This window comes from Hirundo rustica, chromosome 17 (assembly GCF_015227805.2).
Source record: "Hirundo rustica isolate bHirRus1 chromosome 17, bHirRus1.pri.v3, whole genome shotgun sequence".
Lineage (NCBI taxonomy): Eukaryota > Metazoa > Chordata > Aves > Passeriformes > Hirundinidae > Hirundo > Hirundo rustica.
The window spans coordinates 9841464-9861422 of NC_053466.1; the positions used below are offsets into that span (position 1 = coordinate 9841464).

The 19959-nt window shown below is 49.6% G+C and overlaps 1 protein-coding gene across 3 annotated transcripts in view; it reads right to left on the minus strand.

Annotated features, from left to right (window-relative positions):
- The window catches only part of TPCN1 (two pore segment channel 1), a 42056-nt gene that overhangs the window by 18995 nt on the left and 3102 nt on the right, over nt 1–19959 (minus strand). The window contains exons 1-5 of one of the 3 annotated variants that reach the window (XM_040080725.2): nt 18501–18626; nt 4020–4144; nt 1473–1649; nt 555–668; nt 193–323 (exon numbers count right to left, since the gene is read on the minus strand). In XM_040080725.2, coding sequence (XP_039936659.1) covers nt 193–323; nt 555–668; nt 1473–1649; nt 4020–4052 — 455 coding nt within the window. In that variant the 5' untranslated portion in view covers nt 4053–4144; nt 18501–18626. Of the gene's footprint in view, nt 1–192; nt 324–554; nt 669–1472; nt 1650–4019; nt 4145–6792; nt 7256–18500; nt 18627–19959 lie in introns of those variants that run through there. The other 2 variants (XM_040080724.2, XM_040080723.2) reach the window with 2 other exon arrangements.

Consider the following 19959-nt stretch of genomic DNA (forward strand, 5'->3'; position numbering starts at 1 on the left):
CTCCGAGGCGCTTCATACACCCAAGCCCTGTGAACCATCAGCACATCCACGCTTAGGTCACAACGGAACCGCCTCCAACACTAACGCCCGTGAAAGACACTGATTCTCCTGGGATGCCTGCAGGATCTGAGTGCCTTCCCTCCAGCCCAGCCCCAGGAATGAGGGCAGAGCCCCCAGGCAGCCCAGCATCACCTTCTGACAGCCCCACAGTAGCGACAGTCGACGAGGAAGATGCAGCGCAGGGCGCGGGTGATGCGCACGTGCGAGGTCTGGCGCACCAGCACCACGATGGCCTCGATGAACTGCACGAACAGCACGCACGTCTGCAAGAAAGGGGGGAATCAGAGGCAAAGCTCCGGCTGACCACCCGTTTATTCGGACATTTGAAGGGTGGGAGGTGTCCCTGAGAGTTCAGGGATCTCGCATGAATCATCTGGCAGCTGGGACACAGAGGCTCTGTCATCCCTGCTGCAGCGCAGGCCGATATTTCATCTGGCTCTTTGGGTCTTGGAGGTGCTAAAGGAGAAACCCTGACAATCAGGCAGACAACTCACCTTGACCATAGTCCTTTTGTGCCTGATGAAGGTTTGGAAGCCCAGCCACCTCATCTTCATGGAGAGCTCAAAGACGACCACGATTAACGCAAACAGCTCCAGGGTTGCGTGGACCTGCCACAGCACGGGTTTGGTGAGAACGGCAGCACAGCACAGGCCACGCTCCTGCCCCTCCTTTTTCGAGGAGCAGGTGGGCTTGACAGCAGTCTGAGCATCACCCTGTGGCATGCAGGACAACCCCAAGCCACTCTTTTTACAGCTAACATAGCGCTGTTTTCAAAAATTTCTAGTTTTTATTAGAGCCTGTGCAACTTTCCTCTAAGCAGTACCAGGCCAGAATTCCCTGAAATCCATATCCCTTCTCAGCTTGAGCAACACAGAAAAAAACTTACTGATGCATTCAAAACAAAAGGCCAAGACGTCAACAACTTGGGCAGAAACACTTTGAAAAAAGATGGAGAGTGTAATTTTTTTAGTGAAACACAGGAAGGAGAGCTGCTGGGCAGAGAGATTTCATAAAGAGAAGGGTTTTCTCTTGTATCAGACATTCTGGACAATCACAGGGAGGGTCCTGATCTCTGCTCCAGGAACCAGCGGTGGTGTTGGGGTAATGGGACCAGCCCTGACAACAACTTTGAAGCCACCCCATTAAAGCATACAAATTGCTGATTCATCTCATGAAAATGGAAAAAAAACCCCATTTCTGTTAGAAAATGAAGAACTGCACGAATCGGTAACACGAAACGAGTGTCACTTTCATTGTGTTCTGCCTAGATCAGATTTCGCTGTCTGGCCTCTCTGCTATCAACCAGCTACAGAACAAGCCAGGTGGATTTTTTTCCTCTTACTGCCTCCTCCTTCCTCTCTGTGTGGCCATCATTTTCCTGCAGACTTTCCCACGTAGCCGCAGGTACTTACAAAGATGCCCAGACGGAGCATGGGGACCGCTGGAGCCTCGCAGAGGGACAGCAGCAGGAGCAGCAGGGCCGTGCTCAGCTCCATCAGGTAGAAAAGGTGGTTGTGTGCAAAGAGGTAGGCAGCGAGTGCTTTGGCATTTTTGGGGTGAGTGAAGAACTTGTCATTATTTTCTCCTTCCTAGGGCAGCAGGAATAAAGACTCAGAATTAGTGACTCAGTACTATAAAAGAGTGAAGAATGCAGACTTTTGTAGGGATTGGATACAGCTCCCAACAGACAATTGCCATTTACAGCCTGTTGTTGACGTGTTTATTGAGGAATGGACTCGACGCACACGGGACATCCCCTTCTGTTCATAACCACATTTCAGTAATGAAACTCTTTATTATCCACAAACTCCTGCTTCAGAAACTCCTGAGCCTTTTCACGACGAGGGAGAGAGCTGGGAGAGTTTATAAAGGCAGGCAAAGAGACTTCAGCCAACATCCCAACATAAACACAGCACTTCATTTACTTGCAACTACTTCCACATGTTTACAGACTTATTTGATTAAACTTCCCCGGGACAGAACACGAAAACACCCAGATAAGCTCCAGGGCACCTGGTTGACAGTTGTTCCTCCTTATCTTGGCCTTGCAAAATGTCTTGGAGAAAACACTGGAGCACACACAGTGTTTTCTGCTTCAGGAATGTAAGACAAACTCCATGAAAAATTAACAAGCCTCTATGCTGATCTGTCATTCCCTCTTAACTGGAAAGCTTAATTAACATTAAAAGGTCAGATACTCCATCTTAACACTTTGCCTACAACTGATTTTCAAACGGCTACATCGTGACTATTTTTACCCCTAGGATGAAACTTAGTTCGGGGAGATTTTAGAGGGTTTTCATGCAGAACCACCCAACAGCTTCTTCTCTTTCTCGAGTCAACAGTTTTGGCAAGGGAGCTTTTGTCACTCACAGGAAACTTGCTGCCTCTTGGGAACTGTCATAAGAGATCCCTTTTCCCCAGCAGGGCCACATGGATGCACAAGAAGTGGCGAGGTTTTATTTAAATTAACATCTTTGCAGGCAGGCAATTACTGCAAGGACAGTCAAGCTATTACTATCAAAGCAGAATAGCTGTGATTGCAGATGGATAACGAGGTCAGGGAGCTCTCCTTTAGGAAGGGAAGCATTCTCCAGACTCGCTCAGGAGAGGGGTCCCAACGCTTCTCACTCGCTCCAGCTCACGCTGGGTTTCAGAACAAACACGGCCGGGTCAGAGAGCAGGACTGGAGCAGGACACAGCCAGCCCTGCAAAGAGCTCAGGCTGAGATCAGCAGGGTCCTTCCCATCCACGCCTGGCAGAACACACCTGCAGAATGACAAACAGCCCAAACGCTGCCTCTCGGGAGCCAGGCAATTCCAAGCGTGGCTGGAGAGCAGAGCCCTCTTACCCAGACCTGACCCTTGCCTGCAGCCACTGCTCACAGGACTCTCTTCGAGTGATTCCCCCTCATTTCAAGGACTGTCATCGTGGCCACTGGTGAAGGCAGCAGCAGCAATCATCCCCATCCGGAGGGCCAGGCCTGCTGTGCCCATTACCATCAGAGCTGCAGCAGCTCAATGACCTTTGCAGGGCTGCTCCAATAATCAGGAGTTGAAACAAAAGCCTGGGGGGGAGGCTGGAGCCACCCTGCCATTGTCAGGGCTGCTCCAGCACACCGCGGAGCTCAAGTGTTGTCAAGGTCCGGCCTACACTGTTTTAAAACATCTGAGAAGTGAGAATTCTGAGTCCTGTGGGGTCAGGAGCAGGGAAGAACAAATGGTTTCTGTCACCTTGCAGTGGCTTAAACAAAAACCATCCCCGAGCTTTTAAAGGGAACGAAGAGAAGGAAGGATGGACAGTAATGGAACCAGCAACCACTTCAGACTGGCCAGCTCTGGGAGAAGCTCCGTTTTGGTGGCTAGTTCCTCACACCAGATGTACAGCAAGCTTAAAAACGCAAACCCTTTGCTGCAGTAAGGATGGTGGTCCTGGTAACTGAGACATGAGTGGGGTTTGATTCTTCATTGTTTTAAATATTATAAATTTTGCTCACTTCTGGGCTGATCCTAATCCCAGCATCCTTTAATCCTGTAGAAATCAAGACCTCACATGACCTGCAGCACTTGACTGACACCCACCCACGGCCAAGGCAGGACTGGGACCTGCCCTTGCAGAACTGGGCTCATCCCAGCAGAGCACTGACCATTCCCCTGGGGCGACTGTAGAGATGAAATGACAATCTGTGACCGGCTACAAAAACCTCCACGCCAAGGTGGCAGAACTGTGCACGTGCTGAACCTCCGAACGGCACAGTCCTTGGGAGAGGGTGGGTATTGTGTTGTTCAGTCGCTCCACGTGACTTCCAAAGCCTATCTGGAGGTGCCTCCACTCCTGAAGCAGGATCCTTGGCAAAGCACCGAATTTTCAGCCCCAGAATGGAAGATGTTTTGTTTCCCATGGCCAAGAGCCACCATAGCTCCTGCAGAGCATCCTCCCCCCGACCCAGCAGGGCTCACCTGGAGGTAGATGGCTGCCTCTTGGTAGTTCATCTCCCAGTTGTGCCGGGCAGAGCTCTGCTGGGCGCAGCACTCCCTGGCCGCGGGGCTGGAGGCGTCGTTGACAACGTCATAGCTGCCTCCATCTGCATCAGAGAAACAGGGACCGACCATCAGGGAAGCTGGGATGGAGCAGGAGGCTCTGGGAGCACACACACAGGCAGAGTAGCTGGGGAAGTGGCAGCTTGTACACTGACAAATGGACTTTTTTTGGCAGGTAGGAGCTTTAAAGAGGCACTCAAAGCCAGCGCTTCCACACGGGAATGCTCCCGGCAGATCATCAAAAGAGACAGCTTCCTATTCAACACTGCAAGCAGCTCTCCTGGCTCAGAGGTGTGTGCTGTCATGCCTGAAGCTTGCTATCAGCATCAGAAACTAGAACCAGGCAGGAAACAGCCACCAGCCTCCCAGGATGCCCAGCCCAGTGAAGGAAAGAGGGTTTGCTGAAGGAGCAAGAAGCTTTTGCTCATGTCCTTGGAGCAGAGGCCATGGAAGGATGGACACAGCACTGCCACGGGGCACCAGTGTGAGGAGAGACGCTGTCAGCACTTGGAGTGGAAAGCCCCATTTCTCACAGCACTTCAGAGTCACTAAATAACACATCTTCACAGTGCTGCCGAGTACTGACACCCCTCTGATGCAAACAAACTGCAAGATGAATTTTCTGTTCCCACTCCACATTAATTCTGAACTTTCTGAGCGCCTGTCCTTCTCACCAGCGAAGAACTATAGAACAACGCCATACTGAACATTTCAACCAGATTTTGTAAATAAAGGTTTTGTTTTAAAAAAAAACCCCAAGACGATTCAATTGCAAAAGAAGCAACTCCCAAGCAGAGCTACACATCCACAGTGCCCTTCCCATGGGAGAGTTATACACGGCATGCCTGTAAACCCCAAAATAATTGCCATTTTCGCATTCTGCAGCCTCAGTGCTATGAAGACAGATGAACACTAAGCAAGAAGACAATTACTGTACCAAAAGTGAATGTCACTTGGTTTCTTCTTCTGGGTCTGGGGGTTTTATATTATGTTTGACAAAGAGAGCAGAGAACCCACAGCAGTGAGACTTGCTTAGGGCCTGTGGTGGAGCTAGCCACACTCTCAGTTCTCCAGGGTTTCAAACATTTCCCACATCACATGGTTGTTCCTGCTTTCAGAAGAGACTTCCCTCCTCCAGTGCCTCATGTTCCCAAAGTGGGTACATGTGAAATTGAGCTTGCCAGCACAGCAGTGCTGATTTCCCCCCTTGCTTTATGAGCCCAGGAGCCGTGGCGTGGCAGCTCGCTCTCCCTGTGCTCCAAGTTGTTATCTGAGAGTGGGCAAAAAGCACCACGAGGTTCTCTTCCCCTCTCATGACAGCCTGCTGAAGATTTGCTGTGACAAAATAATCCTCGATGAATTACTGATTCAGTCTCTCCAGAACACCCTCTGGAGTGGAGAGGGAGTCCATGCCAAAAACTCCACACCCGCCAAGAGAAAAGGCACCGTGTGCTCCTGGCAGAGGCAGGGAGTGGGAAGAAATCAGAACCCCTTCACCAGTGCACAGCCACAGCTGCCTCTTCCACCCCCAAATCAAATTAAGATAACATTTCTCTGGGGTTTGTGAAGACCATCCAGATTGCACGCTCAGGTTGCCGAGCATTCTGCAGCACGAAGCCTGTTTCTCTTCCTCGCTTCCCCCACACCCTTAAAATACCACTCAAAATCTGGACAAATGTTTGAATGAGGCCGGTTTCCTCCCCCACACCCCTTGATTTAGCACAGCTCTTGAAAAAAAAAACCAACAAAAAAACCCCCTGAATGATGGAGTTTTTATTTATCCACTGAGCTGGAATGGCAGCCTTCTGGTTTGTCTGCTTTTTAACTAAGATGACAGCCATATGCAAAAATCAGAAGCGTTATATTGCAAGCTCTAAAAAGTTCTTAAATGTTATTATTTATAAAGCTTTCGCTGGGGATGTCTCTAAAAAAGACCAGACTCTTTCAAACTGCAGCCTGAGAGCAAAACCTTTTCACATTTGATGCTTAACAGTTACAGGAGGAGCATATCTTCATCAGCACCTGGACTTTACCTGACAGAATATACAAAATTTAAGAGGATCAAAACACACTGTGGCCAAAACAGCAAAGGTTTGTAGCATTAATCTAAACACCTACACACCGGACCCTGCCAAAAGATGCCACAATCACCTTTAACCCTGAAGCAGCTCCTTTGCAAAAATTAACCTCCCTGGAGAGGATTGGCACTAGGAAAAGACACACCCCAGCAAAAACCCAGGACAGGACCCTGCTCAGTGCTCCCCAGAGAAGCTGAAAACAGAAGAGCCGTCCCAGCTCCGAAACCGAGGTTGCAAACACAAAACAGCACTCAGAGATGCAAATCAGAACTGAAAAACAGCTCTAGAAACCAAGATGCTTCCCTGCTGTCTAAACCGGGCACGGACAACAGAAAATGCACCCAAGTGTTCCGGTGGGGAGCTGCATTTTGTGGATCAGCTCCTTCCCCATCAGGTACCAGAAGGTCGATCTTAGCATCCCTGAGGCAACAGCATCATCTGGGTCATAAATAATAATAAAAAATAATAATAAATCTGAAGAGCAGCCCTCTGACTGCGCGCTTTGGCAGCCCTCCAGCGAGCTAATTTCCTCAGCTGCTCCCTTGATAACAATGACACAGACTAATGCAAGCTCGGCTCCGCTCGTGCCGCACCACATCCCCGACGGCGTTTACCATCAGCATGGAGCTCAACGAGATAGGAGGATCTCTCCGCGGGGCTCCCGGGGTCCTGGAAGTAGATGGCAGGCGGCTCTCTCCACTGCATGGCCGGCGGCGGCAGGCGGGCACCGCCGCGGCTCCTCCTGCCTCCCCAGCGCCGAGCCCCGCTCCCGCAGCCTCCTCAGGGGAAAGCTCCGCGCCGGAGGCTCCGCTCCGCCGCCGGCACAGCCGCACGGCTTCTCCCCTCCCCTCTGAGGAAGGAGGCTCAGACCTCAGCGCGATCCCTTCCCCGGGTGTTTCCCAGGGCGAGGTTTTGTCAGGCTGAGCCGCAGGACGAGGAGGCGCCGGGCACAAGCGCGCTGGCGGAGCGGGGACGCGTGTGCTGCGCTCGGGGGTTCTGGCATTTAGCACGACTCGCTCGCCAGGCGAGCACGATGAGCTAACGGGAGGGGAGGCAAAAGTGCTGAGCAGGCACGGCGAGGAAGCTCCAGCACAAGGGGAGGAAAAAAATAAAGTAAACAGGTATTTCGTGAAGTTCGCAGCGCAAGGGGCGCGCCAAAGGAAGGGAACGGAGCCGGTCACAGGTGGCAAAGTTTCCTTCCTTACACTTGTGTAACTTATCCCAGTCGTTCCCTGAAAAGAGAGGCAGGGAGGGAGGGGAGAAAAAGAAAAAAAAAAAAAAACAAAAAAAACCAAAAACCAAAAAGGAAAAGCAAAACCAGCTGGCTGCTTACACAAGGCATCCGGAACGAGACTGCCGGGACTCCAGCATCTCCATTCAGTGCAGCGGAGCATGCTCCTGTGTAAATAGTTTCCATATGTCATCATTACAATAAAAAACAAAACAAAAACAAAAAACAAACAAAAAGAAACAACCAAGGAAGAAAGAGAAGGAGCATAAACTTTCCAGAGCCCAAACCTCTCCCTCCGCAAAACAAATTCCCTGCTTAGGGGAAGGAAAAACTCTCCATGGGCTGAGAGCAGACAAACTCCTCTTTCAGAGGAGCTCATGCAGCTATGGGGGATCACCAGGGCAGAGCTGAGAGGGGAATAAGGGACAAAAAACATCCACAGGAGGCTGGGATAAATCACCCTTCCCAGCCAGCTATTATATATCAAACTGAAGTCACTCTGGAATTCCATGGGGTTTGGTGTCTGCACTTCTTTCAATAAATAATATATTTAAAAAAAAAAAAAAATCCAACAAACGATTAACCTCCTACAAATTCTAAGAGTTATAAACCAACCCTACAGGGCAGCTCTTCCATTTGCCTCGGAGCTCCCCCAGTCTGGCTCTCATTAGCCAGTTTGGCAGATGTTCTGCTTTCCAGACAGCACACACTTTTTATGGCCTTGCACTGAAACAGCCTGAGATTCCCTAACTGGCTCACTGCCTGGCTCCAAAGCCTTCTCTGGACTTACCAAGGGCTTTCTCCTAAATGGCTGAGGGGGGTTTGGATGCTGCTTTCTACCCTGCCCAGATACTGCAATTTTAGCAAGTATTTTTGCACCTTTGATGACAGAACACAGCAGAACATGTGAAGGCAGGAGTGACTTAAATCAGCAAAAATTATCCTTATTCTGTCATTCATGCTGTTCATACATCACGTGTCAGTGTAAGAGAGCATGAAAGATGCAACATGTAAGTGGCTGCAGTGAGTTCCATATGCGGGCAAAAAAATAAATACCAAGGACACAGAGCTTCGGAGACGGGACGCACCTTCATTCACCAAAAGAGGGAAAAGGAAGGAAGGCATCACCTCCTGCATTTGGGAAAGGTCAGACTGCCCAGGGCACACGATCTGGGCAGCTCCAGTCACCAGCATTGTTCAAGTGTTCAAGGCTGGATGGGGCTTGGGGAAGGTGTCCCAGTGGAATGTGTCTGTTCCTTCCAACCCAAAGCATTCCATGATTTTACCATTCAGTTGGAGCCTTTTTTTTTTTTTTTTTCAGGCTTTGCATTCCTCACTGCCATAACCCCCTCTATTTCTCACACCCTCCACCTTCACTGGATCTGTAATTCCCAAACTCAGCCACGTGGGTTTAATACAAACATCACCAGGCACCCCACAGCACTGAACGTGAGCCCACGGAAGAAGGCAGATCCCAGCAGGACCAAAGGTTCTCTTGGTGTTCCTGGATCTCCTGAGCTCTCATCCAAGACCTGTCCCAGTGCAGGATCCCTGTGCTGGCTGAGGTTTCTGGCTCTCTCAGCGACATCCTCCCTGTGGTGAGGATGGACAAGGAGAAGGACAGCACTCCAGAAGCACTCCTGGAAAGCTCTCATCAGCTGCACCACAGGGAACACTCACCACAGCAGGTGCAAATCCAGAAAAAACCATGGAAACAAGGTAGATGCCTACCCTTCCCCAACACAATCTGTGCAGGCATCGTCAGGCCCAAAGCCAACATTTTAAGTCAAGTGCTGGAGTTGTCCCAGCACCAGTGATGGCATTTTCCCTTCCAAGGGCTCGCAGGCCACGTAGCTTCACCTCCAGAGGATCAATGTTCCCTCCCTCCTCCAAGGAGGCTGATAACAAACTGCTGCTTCCGAGCACTGAGGCACAAACACACGTGCGCTTGTCTCTTCAAGGCCAGGCTCACCTACCCGGGAGGAAAAAAAAGCTGGAAGCTGCCTGGAAAGCACAGCTGGTCTGGCACTTGGCCACACATCTCAGAGGTGAGACAGACAGGCGGGGAAATCACCGCCCTTGCTGCCTGATTGCCAGTTCAGCGCCGTGCCAACGGGAGCGTGGCAGGACTGGGTCTTTGCGGCCCCAAACCTCTTCGTGCCTGTCCTGTTTCAGGGGACATTGTGGGAATAGAACAGCCACGGGGAAGTCGAAACAATTTGCTGTCAGTTTGTTGCCTAGGAAAAAAAGGGCATTTCCAACAGAGAGCAGCGCCAAGCCCTTCTGCTACAAGAGGAATAATCTGCTTCGGAATATTCCGAGCCAGCGTAACTGAGTCATGCTCTTCCTTGGAGACAACGGCACAGCAGAAACATATGCAAAGGCCTGGGGGCTCTTTGTCTTGCTGTATTCTCACAGCACTCACTTGCTGTGAAGCTCAACAAATAAAGTCACTTCAGCTTCCTATTTAACACAGGAAAAGTTGTTATTTTTTAAAAAAAAATACGGATGTTGCCGCTTCCTGTCAGTGGCAGAAGGCGGCCGGAGCCGAGCGTCCTCACCCTGACTCGAGGATGCAGCGAGTTCCTCCAGCACCAACACAAGCTCACATCACGCCTTCATCACCACAGGGAGCTGAATCCTCGTGAAGGAGGAGCAGATGTCCCTCAGCATGGTAAGTCACATTTTATATATCATTGCCTCTTCTCAGTCGTGCTGCCGAGCTTCTTCTTCGGAAGACAGCTTATGCCCAGCACTGTTTAATTAGGGGACCGCTGCAGCCTTGCTAACATCTGCACTGCACACATGTAAAACCCCCGGTGCACACGCTGAACACGATGCCAGAAGAGCTACAGCATGGTAGGAAATGGTTTAGTCCCAGCAGAAACCCTGGCTCCATCCAGCTCTTGCTCTGAGCGAGGCAGAGCCAGTTAACCCTTCGCTCTGCGGCCCGGGAGAAGAGCCATGATGATTCACTTGGATATTCGCTTCCTGCACCACCCTCCACATTTGTAAGGAAGAATTAAAAATAAAAAAAATAAGATTAAAGGCTTCCAAGAAAGTAAGGATGAGGATAATTTTACCCATCTACAGCAGCCAAGCTCGGTTGGTTGGAGATCCTCATCTGTGCAGTTCACTGCCTCGCCTCCCCAGGACACCTGCTCTCCTCTGATCTCATCCCTGACTCACTCTGGCTTCTTTTTTTTTTTTTTTTTCCTCCCCTCTTGAAATATTATGTGGGAAGTTCTGGCCAGAAACTGTTTGATCCTGGGACAACTTTCACTCCTGAACACATAGCAGCAAGAGGCAGAGGGGCAGATCCCTCCTCTTGGGGATGTTTGGGATCCATAATTAGGTTAGCAAGACTTCAGTGGCTGAAGATGAACTGAGAGATGCAAACCACCCCCTGTGTAAGCCCTGTTCCACAAAGCTGCCTCCTGACAGATGTGGGATTAAATCCTCCTGCATCTGAGAGTCCACGGAATATCACAGGGAGAGCTGCAACCAGGCACTCCTTCAACACGAAACTGTGGAACACAGGAGTTGCAGCTTCCTAACAGAGCTGCAAAGTCGAATCCAAAGCATTTTTATTCAGTGGAAGTCCCACAAAACAAAAGGCTGCATTAGGGAGCTATAATTAAGAATCTCACTTGTCTCAAGCCAAATTGCTGCCGGTTTCATATCCTTTATTTCTTATCTTAACAAATGAACCACAACACCACAAAAAGGAGAAGCCAAAGCCACAACAGAAGGATCACCTACAACTCACATCACCCATCCTTTCAGCAGCCAATACGCTCCATAATCTCATCAGTCCGATCGTATCACGGCAACAAAGGCTCTACACACACTGAGATAAAATTATACCATAACTGGAGTTAAATATCGGAGTCATTGAGGGGCTCTACGGAACAACTAATGAATGGGAAAAACAACTGGAAACAGTTAAGGCTTTGCTGAACCGAACCAAAAAGGAAAAGGAGAGGAGACAACTCTGCCTAAGGCAGAGAGTGAGGCCAGACGTGAAACACACAAATACACACACATTTCTAATTCATCATTTTTGAGGAAGTAACAGAAAGAGACAATATCTGAGTCCCTCAGCTATAGCATTTCTTTAACATATCCTGCACATGAAGGAATTTCCTCTTTTTGTTCCAAAAAGGGAAACCAGTGTCTCCTGCTTTGAACACATTAAAGATCTGCTTTGGCTTCGGTAACAACACTATGTCAGCAGTTTAAGAGCACATTCCTCATTTCAATTCTCCAAAGCAGAGCCTTTGGATTTCCCTGATGCAGTTTGGAAAGATGTTTGATTAAGCTGCAATCTGGCCTTTTTAACGAGAGCAGTGTGCTGCCAGGACCGACTGCCAGCTCCAGCCGCCAGCGGCTCTCCAGGGAAGTCACAAAGTCAGCAGTGGGAAGCAGAGAGGAAGCTCTTCCCTTTGGGAAAACCCAGGATTAATTTGGGTAACAAACCTCCAACATGGCCAAAGCAGCACTAGAACGAAGAAGGCAGCAATAAGGTATGTGCCTTGCTGACCTTTTTCTCCCCAAAGAAAGAGGGATAGCAGGAAAATGACATAAATTTAAAAGTTAAATAACGAACTCTCAACATCTTACCATGACAGGCTGAGACCAATTAAAGTTATTTGCTGTGGGGCAGCAATGATAAGGAGGTAATTGTGTTTTGTAGTGTCAGAACACGACTCCACCACGCTGATTCCTTTGAAATACAACACGGCCACATCCCCTCTGCCTTGTCCTTCAGACAGGAAAGAGAAGCTGCCAACTTCAGAGGAAGACACATGTAAAGGAGCAGGGAAAACCCCGGCCCCGAGTGCTGGGGAGCTGTTTTCCATCAGGAAAAAAGGCTTCTGCACGTGTGGTGGAAACCACTGCTGGCAGGAACTGGAGGTTGCACTTACTGGCTGGAGAGGAAGGAAAGAGTTCAACCATTAATGTGGCATCTGCTAAACAGCTGGTTTTCCCCCAGCTGGTCCTTACTTCAACTCCTACAGCCCTCACACATAACCATATCTTCAGATAATGGACAACTTTGACTTCAAAAGTCTTCATACACACAAAAACATGTCCTTTGAATCCAGATTTTAGAAGAGCTACTGCTGCCTCCCCATTGTTTTGCCTGGAAATCTTGGCTGGCTGGCCTGCAGTTTCCTGCCTGGTGCAAAGCACCTTCTGGGGCTGGAAGAAAGTCACTCACACTGCAATGTACAGACTGCCTCAGCTGCAGCCTTAGAAATCAAAAGTCATATGCTGATTTTTAAATGCCAACCTTTAGATCAGCTGTTCAATCTCTATTTACTGTGGGGATGGAAGAACAGGTCATACAATGACTGTGTCATCTGGCTTTTCAGCAAATCCAGAATACATTCAGTATTTCTTGAGCTTCCCTCTCACACTATTGGAGTGTTAAACCCTGAACTCCTGACAGGCTGGAATCATTTAATATGCTTTTTTTATTCCTCAAGTCCTTTAGAGCACATTTAACTCTGCTGAACACATTTCTCTTCAGGATTCTCCTCCACCCCCAGGTGCTATTCCTTCATCTGATATGTATTTATCTACATATCTGTATATCTTCTGTGTCGGCCAGCCCAGGTATTGCTGGTACTGTGACTCTCCAACAGCTTTAAAGCTTCCATGAACATTTCTGTTTTCCAGGCATTTGTGCTGCCTCAAAGTACAGAAAATTTTGAATGTTTAAGTCTTCTCCTTTGCAACCACTAGAGATAAGGTCCTGCCACCAGCCTTGTATCTGAAAGGAAAGGGCTTTGACTTGGGCACTTCACCCCTCGACCCAAATGCCAAAATTTTCCTCAGTGCTCCCAGGATTGATCACTTAGTCTTAATTCTACAGGCATTTCTCCATTTGGTTAATGAAGACTGGGAACACATTTGCGCACTCCAGTGAAATCCACTTTGCTTTTGTGCCATAAACTTTCCCAAATCTGTGGGGGATAGTGAAAATGCTCTCTCCCTCTGCAAAACAGTTATAGCTGGAATAAAACACAAGCATTCCCAAGTTATGTGGGAAACACGAGTGTAGCTGAGCTTCCCAGCCCCACAGAATCGGGGCGTTTAACACGAGAGACACATCCTCAATCTTCTTCCCCCCACACATAAGCGGGAGAAGAAAAGCCTTTTGTTCCAAACAGACATCACCAGATCGTGATTGTGATGCTCCAAACCCCCACGGTATGAATCAAACCTTTGCCACGCTCAGAACGTGTCACCCAGCCCACCTTTGGCACGCTCAGGGTGTGTCACCAAGCCCACCTTTGGCACGCTCAGGGTGTGTCACCCAGCCCACCTCTGCCACACTCAGGGTGTGTCACCAAGCCCACCTTTGGCACACTCAGGGTGTGTCACCCAGCCCACCTTTGGCACACTCAGGGTGTGTCACCCAGCCCACCTTTGGCACACTCAGGGTGTGTCACCTCAGGGTGTGTCACCCAGCCCACCTTTAGCACACTCAGGTTGTGTCACCCAGCCCACCTCTGCCACACTCAGGGTGTGTCACCCAGCCCACCTTTGGCACACTCAGGACGTGTCACCCAGCCCACCTCTGGCACACTCAGGGTGTGTCACCCAGCCCACCTTTGGCACACTCAGGGTGTGTCACCAAGCCCACCTTTGGCACACTCAGGGTGTGTCACCCAGCCCACCTTTAGCACACTCAGGTTGTGTCACCCAGCCCACCTCTGCCACGCTCAGGGTGTGTCACCCAGCCCACCTTTGGCACACTCAGGACGTGTCACCCAGCCCACCTCTGGCACACTCAGGGTGTGTCACCCAGCCCACCTATGGCACACTCAGGGTGTGTCACCCAGCCCACCTCTGCCACGCTCAGGGTGTGTCACCCAGCCCACCTCTGGCACACTCAGGGTGTGTCACCTCAGGGTGTGTCACCCAGCCCACCTTTGGCACACTCAGGGTGTGTCACCCAGCCCACCTCTGGCACGCTCAGGGTGTGTCACCTCAGGGTGTGTCACCCAGCCCACCTCTGCCACACTCAGGGTGTGTCACCCAGCCCACCTTTGGCACACTCAGGGTGTGTCACCCAGCCCACCTTTGGCACACTCAGGGTGTGTCACCAAGCCCACCTTTGGCACACTCAGGGTGTGTCACCCAGCCCACCTCTGGCACACTCAGGGTGTGTCACCCAGCCCACCTTTGGCACACTCAGGGTGTGTCACCAAGCCCACCTTTGGCACACTCAGGGTGTGTCACCCAGCCCACCTTTGGCACACTCAGGGTGTGTCACCCAGCCCACCTCTGCCACACTCAAGGTGTGTCACCCAGCCCACCTTTGGCACCTGCCTGTCCCCAGGTGAGGCACAGGTGCCTGAGCCGCGAGCAGATGGCCGAAACCCCAACGCTGCTCCCGCAGCTCCCCAGAAAGAAAGCAGCCGTGTGAAAACCAGCCTTCTTCTCCACATGCAGAAAGCAATTATGTTAAAGACACAGAGAGAGCCCTGCGAGGTCCAGATCCAAAGCCAGAGACGCGGGAGGCTGGAGAAAAGACCGATCAAATTCGCCGCACTTTTCCCAGCTTAAGGATCAGAAATGGAGCATTCTGGCTCATAAATTCTACTTCCAGCAAATTCAAGCCTAAATCCCCTGAAGGCAATAAGGAAAAGGCAATCAACAACAACTCTAACCACTTCACAGATGCTCCTGTTTAGTTTATACAGCACTTCTTACAGCATTGAAATGGGTAAAATGGGATTTCAACGCAGGGGGGCTGACGGCAGCAGGCAGGATTCCTCAGTGAAGATACCAAGGGCAAAGGAAGTTCTGAGAAGCATCATATTGGTTATGATGAGTGAACTCAGCGTGCTCAGCCTTTGCTCATTTTAATCTGCCAGTACGCAGGCTTGGCTGAACTGAACATCCTGCATCTACGGTGCCTTAAAAATCCACAGGAACCACAAAATGAGGGGGGAAACGAACAAACTGATGCGTTCCCTGGGAAGCCATGAAAAAACTAATCACTATTTGTTTCCAACTGTTGTTCCGCTTCCTGAGCCAAATGTTTCCAAGTCAGCTGTGGTGGCTGAGGAGTGACCGGTTCGAGCTGGAAAGCTGTCAACCTAAAATTGCAGCTCCAACACTTTCAAACTCCCTAACATCTTTTATAATTCCAGGACCACCTGTTCAAAAAAGCGGAGCCCTCTGATGACACGACACGTGGCCTTATCCCACGTTTTCCAATGAAAGCAATCAGCAGGGAGGAAACACCTAAGGCTACCCTGTTCTTCTGCTCTCACCCCAAAAAGGTGGGAGCTGTGCAGGAGAAGAGCACACAAAGGGCAGGGGCTCCCTCCCTCCCTCCCTCACAGCATCAAGGTCATCACCCCCATCTTGAGGAAGGGAGTGTGGAGCTTCCAGACTCCTTCCCCACTCTGCAGTATCCCCCCTGGATTTACAGCAAGATGATCTCCACCCCCAGTGCTCCAGGAGATGACAAAGGAGAAAGAACCATTTGACTCCAGGATAATGGAACACTAACCCAAGTCTTCTCTACCTTGTAGAGGCAGTTACCAGCTCAGATTTGAACAGCATGGGGCATTCAAGACAAAAAAAATCACTGGGATTTTATTTATTTTTTTTTTTTTTCACTGCGTGAAAGAGTCAACAGTGCCGAGATTCTGTTTGACAGAGCATCCCACTGTGAGACACACAACGTGTGCATTGTGCAAACCGCTCTCCTGCAGAGCTCAGAAAACAAGGAAGGCTTGGGAAAAATACCCACAAAGACTGCAGCCCTCCATACCCCCTGGTACTTTGCTGTGCTCGGGGCTCTTCCTCTACAGGCACCGCGCTCACACAGCCACGGTGAGAATGTTTCCACACAAATGCTTCTGAGTTTTGGACAACGCAGGGCTCTTTCTCACGAAAGAAAGGCACCAGCTCTACCCAAGTATTCAAGCACAGCCCTGCCTTAAAACCTGAATCCTCAGGGAAAGTGAGATTCCAGGGGATGGCTCAGAGCAGAAACATATTTTTCGCTATTTCTAACATCATAGCAAAAGATCCCCAACATCTTCTAAAAAGCAGCATTTCCCTCCTTCCTCTGAGCTTACGGAGCTCATCACCCAGGGAAACGAATTGGACTGAAGGAGAAAACAATAATCTCCTTATGTTTTGGGTGTTCGTTTCCCTTTCCAAGATTTTCACTCCTCACTCATCTCAGAGGCAGTTTTGCTTCGCTTTGCTTGCTTAAAACATTCATTTTAAGTCATCTAGGCCAGGAAAGGATTAGAGGAGCCCTGGCAGAAGTTGCAAAATGCAAGGCTGTTAGGTCAGAGAAATGAGACTTTCGGAGGCATAACCAACAATCCACCACAAAACCACCACTCGTGCTTTGGAAAAAAAAAAATAAATTCCTCTCTCTATAAATTTTAAGCAGGTGCATATTAAGAAAAAATGAATCATACACAGCAATGCAAAACAGCACCTTCTCATAACAAAGGAATGAAGCCTACCTGTCCACTCCCACACCAGGAGTGATCAGCACTTTCCAGGCGAGATTGTGACCCACAGGGGCATTACCTGACCTACCCTAGGTGCAAGGAGGAGCTGCTCCAGCAGCGGAACCAGACAGCTTCCCAAAATGAGATCCCAGCCCTGCGCTCTGGCCATGTTTCACCTCTAAAGGCAGCAGCAGAAGCGCTGCTGCTGGAACTAATTAAAGGCAAATTGGTAGAACTAGGGGCCATGACGTGAGGAAATATCCTGCATGGCATCCAAGAAAGCCACCAGATAATCCAAAAGGCTGTTTAAGTGAGTGGCTGTCAGAAATCTTGGAATCTGCCAGCTCCAATGCAAGCAGTCGCTTGTTCCCTCATCCCCTTCATTCCTACACCCCAATCAGCTACAGCACTCCATACCCAGTGCCTCAGCCCAAACAGCCACCTCTGAAACCCTTGCTTCCACACAAGGATCAAACCCTACAGGTCCTGAAGGATTTATTAAATCCACCAGGTGGCTGACATTTGAAATGCCTCCTTTCCTCCAAAGGCAGCAAAGCCAGAATGCCTCCACAGCAGCTCCAGTGGTGCCACAAGAGGCACACGTCCCAAGAGCTTGTGTGGCTGCAGCATTTTCCCAAAGGTCAGGTGTTTATTCTCTGCTTCCTCAGCCCTTTAGGAATTGCTTTACACCTGGAAATCTCACCCATGGCAGGACTGTGGAACAGGAATGAGGCCTGAGGCCCCTCCAACCCAAACCGTTCCAGGATTCTCTGAGATGATTCCATCACCAGATGGGCTGAAGCTGTGGACTACATGGACAGACTTAACTCTCTCACTGCCAATACAAACGTGTTCTGGAGCCAGATCCAAGCCAGGAGAGACTTCTGTCACTTCAGGTTGCACTGGCTACCAAACACATCAAGATCCAGGTAACTCCCATGCCTCAAAAAGAACATTAACTGTCCCAAATCCCAGGTGTCTACCTGGGCCTTAGTAAAGGATTTTTTATTTTTTTTTTAAGGTAAGTTTGGTGTCTACAACATCCATTAGTGCTGCAATTAGACTCCGTGTTCAGAAGCACCACCTGAGTCTCCACCAGCCAGTCACAAAAGGAACAGCTTTGCTGGAAGCCGCTCCCCACATTCCATCAGGGAACTGTCCCAGTGCAAGGGCAGAGGGTCCCTTCCAGCCCTCTGGGAAGGCCAGCACACCCCACCCTCTGTCCTACAGGCACAACCAACAGGCCCTGGGCTTTCCTCACCCACACTCCTCACCAAGCATGCCTGGGGCAGCCCCTCCACCCTCACCAACAGAGAAATCTCCTTTTCTCCACACACCTTGGGCCGCCTGCTCATTGCCACCAGCGACAGTCACCTTCCCAAATAATCCACCTTCCCAAATAATTCACCTTCCTGAAAAGTCCAGGCTGGCTCTGGTTTTCCTGACAATTCACTTCTCGGGCAGCAGAAAGCGAGATTGCAAAGGCGGCTCACTCGAAGTTGTAACTCCCCATTTTCCAACAATCCTTTTCGCAAGCATCGCTCTTGGCTGTTGCAGTTGCTCCCCCACCTCCCCAATAATTAGTTTTTACCTCAAGAGCAGATGCAGTTGCTTTCTTGCAAAAACCCGGAGCCGAAAGATGACTCCTTTCCCCCTGCCATCACCCATTGTGTGGGGAAACAGACAATATCCCATTGTTCCGTGTACAACACTGCGAGCTGTACTTTCTGCTCTGAACGCACTGAAACTCTACTTGAGGCTACAGCAATTTCCATGCAGGAGGCAAAGGAGAATCTCGTATCTGATCTAATACAGGATAAATCAATGTGCACTCATTTATTGTTTATAGCTCCCATCAGCTCAAGGAGAGACACTGTCCTAGAGTTTCAAGGCTATCCACGCTGCCTTTGTAGATGGAAAACAGGCACTGCACTTAGGAGGTATTTTGAGAGCTCTGTTCAAATATTTCCCAGGAGTTCAGCAGGGATGGGAAATCACTAAACCCTGGCAGGTTCTCATCACTCTCAGGACAGGATTTTGGGAAAGGCCAAGCCAGGTTCACATCTCCCTTCTTGGCCTCCGGAGAAATTCGGTTTCCTCCCAGTCATTGCCCTCAGGCAGGGGCTGGGGAACTTAATTGGAATTTGAATGGAGATGCTCAGATAAGATGTGCTAGCAAAGGGCAGCATCACATTCGTTGCAGTGGATCCAGGTGATGCAAGAGCTTCTCCCTGTCTCCTTCAGCTGCTGGAGCTGCAAAGAAAAATCACCCAGCCCCTACACGGTCAGGAAACCATCAGCACCACATTTTTCTGGCTGTGGTCTGAACTCCTGTCAACTTTGCAGGATTCTGACCCTTTGTGGTGGCTGCAGATGCGAGCTCCCTCGAAACCCTGTATCCCAGCACAAGCCAAGCAAGGCAGAGTTTAATATTGCTCCCCATGCAAGTATTTCCTCTCATTAAATGCTTAAGAGCTGGAGGATTTGGGAGATTAATTTTTGCAGCTGGACATTTTCTTTACGAACGCAATTTTCCAGACAATTTTCTCCTTTAGCTTTCTTTAACTCTAACCCCAAGACACCCACTTACCCAGGAGAGGACTCTCCTACAAGGCTTGGAAAGGAATTCACTCCTGCACTTTGGTCCTTCCTTTTACCATCTGCTACAAGCTACCTTTCAGAAAACCCTGTTTCTACTTATTTCAACACAGAAACTTGTCTCCAGTTCCATGCAACCAACACCAAGAATCCACAACTACAAATTCATTTATCCAAAAACCTGACTGGAACAAAGCCAGACCTCGGATAGATTGGGTTTTTTCTAAATTTAGAAGCAGAAGAAGTTCCTTAAAAAGCACGAGAGCTGATACAATGAACCACACAGGCACACAGCACTCAGTGACATGGTTGTGACAGGCTGGAGAATGGACTAAAATTTAGAGTTTGTGCACAGAGGAGCACAAAGCAGGAGTCAGACTTAATTATTAGCAGCCTTAAATGTGATTAAAGAAGGGGCAGCTACAGCCACTTTGTCTTTCCCCAAGTGTCAG